A 6,290-nucleotide genomic window follows, 5' to 3' on the forward strand; every position below is an offset into this window, starting at 1 on the left:
TTCTCATCCCACCACCAGAAACACCCCAACACCTGCAACGATTGGCCTATGGGGATCTCTGGAAAAGGGGAAGGGTGCACAGGCTTTGGATCAACCGGTTCTTAAAACCACAGACAAGATACTTAATGTGTCTAAACCTCAGTTTCTCATCCATGAAATGGGGGTAAATTACAGAACTTAGCTCAGGGGTTGGTTGTACAGATTACATTAGCTACTTCATATAATGCAATTAGCACAAAGGCTCAATAAATGATCCGTATTATTTCCAATCTCTTAAATGTTGCCACCTCGGGGTCTATCATCTTTCCTCATTTCACACACACTCTGAGCTCCTTCTCACTCAACCCCAATCTCTTCAGCTTCACTCTTCCCTCCAGTCTCTTCCTCAGACCTCTCCAGCCAGAGGAGAAAGGTTTTGCTCTTTTGAAGTCTGCCCCAGGTGGACTCTCTCTGCGAGGGAACACCATCATTACATCATTACAGATGAATAAACTGAGGCACACAGAGAGCACCTATCCTGTTCCAGCTGGCCTGACTACCAGGGGTGAGAGGGAAGCTAGCTGGCTGTGTGCCTGTGATTTGGTCAGCATTTACTGCTTGCCTCTCTCCCATCACAGAACAATCAATGGATTAGATCTGTAAGGGCCACTTACCACAGGGCTCAGCACTGTGTCAGAACTATGTAGAGAAAAATGGAGACTTGAGGCCCCAAGGGCAGCAAGAGTTCCTAAAGGAGCTTCCTCAGAGCTTGCAGTTCTCTTGGGGCCTGAGAAGGGGGAGATGGAGGATAAAGGCTATGGGTTTAGGGGTAGATATTTCTCCTCTGCCCCATTGCTGCAAAGCCAGGAGAACCAAGGACCCAGCTAGGAAGGCGCCTGATTCTTGGTAAGGAACCAGAAAGGCGCCTAGCCCCACTTCTCCACTGCTACCTGGGTGTTCTGGATCTAGGACTATAGCATGAATTCACGTGTTTGGCATCTCCCTTTGGGTCTGAGTAAAAAGCAGAAGGTAGGTAAAATCCAATCAAGGTCAGAGGTGGGGGGAAAAGAGAAGGGAGAACCCAATATTTCTGCCAACCTCCCCCTGCCTTGCTCCCTAACTCCAATGCCCTGTTCAGGGCAAAAATAGGCCATCTGGAGCCTGTGTGTTTGTGTGAGTGTGCAAATGGGGAGGGGAGCCTTTCCCAACTCCTCATCCAGACTCACTGTTCTCTGCCAGGATGTAACTGTGCTCCGAGAGCTAAATGCTAGGAATTTAGGAGGCCCTTGGGTCTCTTCCTTATACCTCTTACTCCCTTAAAACCAGTGGCAGGAGTGCCAAGGGGAGCTCGTGGGGGGGGGGAGCAGAGGGACAATTTTTTTTCCTCCCCCTCCCCACAGCTACTCCCCCTCTAAGAGACAGCTCCCACCCCAGCCGGCCTGTCATCCCACATTGCTCTGATTAGCTATAATCTTTCTTTTTCAATTTCTCCTCCCAGAGACTAGGGAGCGAGAAAATCTCCCAGAAAATGAATAAATATTTCAATTTTCGGCGCAATCAGTCTGAGGAGCCGGCGCATGATGGAAACGGGGGGAAGGATAATGGTTTTCATTTAGATAAGATACAGAAAATTATTTAGTGAAAAATGAAGATTGATGAAGCCCATTGAAATTCTTTAAAACACGATTTTTATTTCTCAGCCAAGGCTGAATCTCCTCTTCCCAGTTCCTTTCTGCTTCCCTCAGTTCTAGTCTGACCACCTTCCCCTACACCCTTCCCCACCCCCACCATCTCTCAACCACCTGCCAATCTCCGGTGTGCTCTCTCCCAACCTTGTCACTGGCCTACAACTCCTGCCTGGGGTACAGGCTAAGGAAAGCTAAGGCCGAAGGCCTGCCAGTCCCTCCCCCCCACACTCTCTGTGATACCAAACTCTTCCTCCAAATCCTCATTCCTTCCCTCCAGTCTTCTTCCTGGCCTCTTGAGAGGCCCCCCCAGCGCTCAGGAGAGATTTCCCTCCTTCCTAACTCCTTCTCTCCCTTGCCTTTTCTTTGGTATCTTCTCCTTCCATCCCAAAATATGTTCGTACTTTCATGAGGTCCTGCTTTCCCCCACAGCAGAAGCAAGGGAAGGAGGAGCTTGCTACTCCCTTCATGCCTCCCGCCCACCCCACCCCCCTTTCCAGAGACCAAAAGGCACCCGGCATACATTTCTTCCTGGCTGTTCCTGTCCCCGATTCAATCCACATGTCTGTCTCTCCTGTTTGCTAACTGAAGCTTTTGTTCCTTAAAGCTCATTCGTATCCATGTTGCTGACTTGTGAGGACAGCAGGAGAGGGGGCCAGACATAAGCTGCCACCCCCCATTACTAACTAACACTGACCCAGCTTCCCTTCCCCACCTAGCACCCTCCCCCTCCTCCCTTTCCAGCAGCCTAGCTGAACAAAGTCAGAACTTAAGTCATCTTCCCAACTTTCTGCCAAGTGGCTGGCCTGGCTTGCCAACCCCAGAGCCAGGCCTTACAGCCCCTCAACCCCCTCAAACACCCCCCCACACTCTGTCACACCACACCTCTGATGTATGTCCTTAAGGGTGTGCTGGGCTGGCACCCCGGCCCAGGGAGGAAAGATGAATCAAGACCCCGCCCCCACCAACTCAGCAGGGTTTTTGCCCTTAGAGCTGGAGGAGGGGGGGCCTGACCAGGACTGGCAGGGTTCAGTGAAACACCCCATCTCCAAACACACACCCACAATCCAGGAAGGGATTTGAGAACCTGGTAAATGCCTGAGGCTCTTCTAACCAAACTGACTGATCCTCTTCCTTCAGTCTCCCCACCACTCCATCCTTTCAACCCCCCCCCAAAAAAGACCACCTCCTCCATCTTGTAGACTGCACATCTCCATAAGGTGTCTGCCTATGTGAGTGTCTGTTCAAGTTTCTTTGTTTGCTCAGGGGTTGTCTGTGTAAGTGGGAGTCGTGTCCTTGTGGATGCCTCTCTGCACGCATGTCCTCTGTGTGTGTGTGTGTGAGAGAGAGCATGTGTGTGTGAGTTGATGCAGGGGGTGTGGATACAGTGAGGAATCTGTCTTCCTGAGAGGTGTCAACGTCTCCGTGGCTGTGTCTGTCTGGTGTGGGGGATGTTTGTGGCTCTGTCTATGTCTCAGTAGGTGAGTAGGCTGGCTCAGTGTCTGTGACTGTTTTATGGTGTTTGTGTGTCTATTACGTGTGTCAGCTCCATTTTTTTTTGTATGTGTGTGGGGAGGAGCTCAAAAGGATTAAATCTTCCTTGGAGTCAGAACCCGCAGGCAAGAATCCATTCCCATACCCCAGCTGTGGCTGGAGTCTGGCCCCTGCGTTACCTCACCCCCCGCCCGCTGCCCCAGCCCCCCTCCCCGAGGCTCCTCCGGCAGTACCCCCCCATCTGTCTCCACGACCTCCCTCACTTCGCAGCATTCACACTTTCCTATCCCCAAGTGGGGTGCCCCCTCCCCAAGTGCCCCCTTCCAGATCAATCCCAACAGAAGCAGTCTTCAGAACGCCACCTCCCGCACCCAAAGCCTCCCGGGCAGGGGTGCTGGCGCGCCCCCCAGCTTCCTCTGGAAGGGGGCAGGTCCAGGCAGTTTGAAGCCGAGCTGGAACTGAGGGGGGGGCCCCAGGAGCTGAGTTGGGGAATCCCAGCCTAGGTCTCCAGCTTTCCCCGCATTCCCACTCCCCAAATTTGAAATCGCAGCTTCCCTTTAGCCAGAACTCAGGCGTCGCCCCCGCCCCCCCCAGCCCGGGCCCCAGAGGAAGGGGGGTGCGGGTGGGGACTCCCCAAGGTCTCCGGAAAAAGGACTTAGAGCGTTCCGGACCTCAGTTCACTCGAACCCCTGCCTCCGCGGCCCCAATTCTGTGCTCTCCCGCGCAGCCGGAGGAAACAACTTGGGCAAATCAACGGAAAACTCCTCGTCGCCAGCTGGGTGACTCCGCGCCCGGACTGAGCCCCACGCTTGGAGGCATGTGGACCCCGGCGGGCCCGGCCCGGCCCGGCTTGGCGTGGCTGCGGCGGGCGGCGGCGGGGGGGGGGAACCATCCGGCTGCCCCCCCCCGCCTCCCTCCCCGCCACCACCACCGCCCCTCCCCCGCGGCGAAGGCGCGGCCCCCGGCCCCCCTACCTTGGGAGAAAGTGTCGGAGAGAGTGAGGATCCAGACGAGGAGGCTCAGCATGCTGTCCGCCCGCCGTGCGCCCGCCGCGCGCCCGCCCGCCCGCGGCTGGGGCCCGGAGTTGGCGTGGAGGCGCGAGCCGCGCGCGGGCCGGGAGGAGGGAGCCGCGCCGCCCCCGCCGCGCCGCCGCACCGCCGCACCCGCGCGCGCCCCGCACAAACTCACTTCCCGGCCGCCCGGCCGCCCTGCGCGCCCCTCCCGACTTAGTTCGGCTTCCCCCAGCTGCCTCGCGCCCGCTCGCCGGGCCGCTCTCCCTTTCTCTCCCCTTCCCTTCCTTCCCCGCTTCCCTCCCTCCCTCCCTCGCCCGCCTTCTCCTCTCTCTCTCTCTCTCTCTCTCTCTCTCTCTCTCTCTCTCTCTCTCTCTCTCTCTCTCTCTCTCTCTCTCTCTCTCTCTCTCTCTCTCTCTCTCTCTCTCTCTCTCTCTTCTCTCTCTCCTTCCCTCCCTCCCTCCTGACGTCTACTCTCCCTCCGACGGCGCCTCCCTCCACCAGCCCTCCCTCCTCTCCCCTCCCCCTGTCCCCCCAACGCGCGCGCATGCCCTCCCCTCGCTGGAACCGAGATGGAGAGAGCTGGAGAGAAAAGAATTGAGGGCACACAACGCCGCGCTCGCGAGCTCCCGGGGGCCCCCGACGGCCCGGGCCCGGCCCCGGCCCACCCGCGCGCCCCTCTCGCTTAGAGACACGATCCGGACCCCCGGGCCGCAGAACTGAGAAGTGGATGGGGTTGGGGGGGGGGGAGAGGCTGGGTTGAGGTCGAGCCTCTCTAACCGCGAGCCTCTTTCCTTAAAAAAAAAATCACACCCAGAATCTAACCCTAGTTAGCTCTGCCCACCCCCCCAATTAATAATTATCAGTCGATGAGTGAGGGCTGGAGGGGTACGGGAAGAGTCAACAACCCCCCATCTACAAATCCCAGACTGGGGATGTTTCTGGGAGCCCTCGGGGCCGGCCACGGAGGGGCCCAGCTGAGTGCTGGGCTAAGTGAGAGGCGCAGTGGATGCTTCCTTTGTTCAAGTCGGGAGTCTCTAGCCACCCAGAGGAAGAGCCAGCCAACTCGACGGTTGGGGGCTGGGGGGTCCCTCTCCTTAGACCAGACGGGAGATCTCTAAGCACTGCAGGGGGAGTTTGAGATGTTTAAGGTTTGATAGATGGAAGGACTGGAGAAGGTATGGATTCCTAGCGAGTAGTAGTGAGGGCATTGTGGAAAGGCTCTCCCCGCCACCTCTCAGAGTGCCCAGTGTGGTCACCAGCTCCTCTCCCCATTCCTCACTAAGTCCTTCTGCTAAACCGGGTTGCTGGGGGCGCCCGGAGGTCTAGGCCCTGGGGAGGAATGTGGGAGAAGTAACCAAGGAGTCACTGGAATTGCACAACTTTACAGTAATGCTGGCCTAGAGAGATCTCCACCTCTTTCTCCCAGACCCTATGTCTCCCGGGTCCTCTGCATTCCCCGCCAAGATCTCCGCCCCCCCTCCCACCACCCCCATTTCCGTCCCAGAGCTGAAGAGCCGTAGCTCTCTGGGGCCCTCTGCTGATGTTACATTGATACAACGTTTCCTTCCTCCAAGTATTCGGACACCTAGACAAGTGATCCAAGACACAAGCCCTGCGCACACAGAGCGGGAGAACTCAGAAACACAGGCAGAAAACTACAAACGCATCGCCAGGAGCCACACATGACGAACACAGGACATTAACCAAACCCAGAGATACACGAATGCAACCCCACTCAGATACACCAACAGACATTCACACTCCCAGAACCTTCTTCAGGGCCTGCTGAGTGGCAGCCACCATCCAAGACATTGGCGAGTAAAACAATGAATAGTGTTCCATTCTGGGAAAAAAGAGAGAGTGGCCCTACAAAAGTGAAAAAATATACTAGGTTATATAAAATGCTGTGGGAGACAGATGAAGCAGAATGAATGGACTAGGGAGAGAAGGAAAGGAGAGAGGAACAGCTTTTTTGTTGTTTTGTTTTGAATTTTTAAATTGTTATTATAAAGGTGATGTATAGCCAGACAATAATGGCTCACACCTGTAATCCTAGCTGCTCAAGAAGCTGAGATCCTAAGATCATGGTTCAATGCCAGACTGGGCAGGAATGACTGTG

General features: G+C 55.9%; 1 protein-coding gene across 2 annotated transcripts in view; it reads right to left on the reverse strand.

The window, feature by feature from the left end:
* The window catches only part of Kirrel1 (kirre like nephrin family adhesion molecule 1), a 98,142-nt gene extending 93,837 nt beyond the window's left edge, over window positions 1-4,305 (reverse strand). For both annotated transcript variants that reach the window (XM_090340689.1, XM_090340688.1), the window contains exon 1: window positions 4,133-4,305. In XM_090340689.1, coding sequence (XP_090196815.1) covers window positions 4,133-4,184 — 52 coding nt within the window. In that variant the 5' untranslated portion in view covers window positions 4,185-4,305. The remainder of the gene's footprint in view (window positions 1-4,132) is intronic.
* Between the last annotated feature and the right edge of the window lie 1,985 nt (window positions 4,306-6,290).

Source organism: Megascapheus bottae, chromosome 10, assembly GCF_031878675.1.
Source record: "Megascapheus bottae isolate mThoBot1 chromosome 10, mThoBot2.hap1, whole genome shotgun sequence".
Taxonomy (NCBI): domain Eukaryota; kingdom Metazoa; phylum Chordata; class Mammalia; order Rodentia; family Geomyidae; genus Megascapheus; species Megascapheus bottae.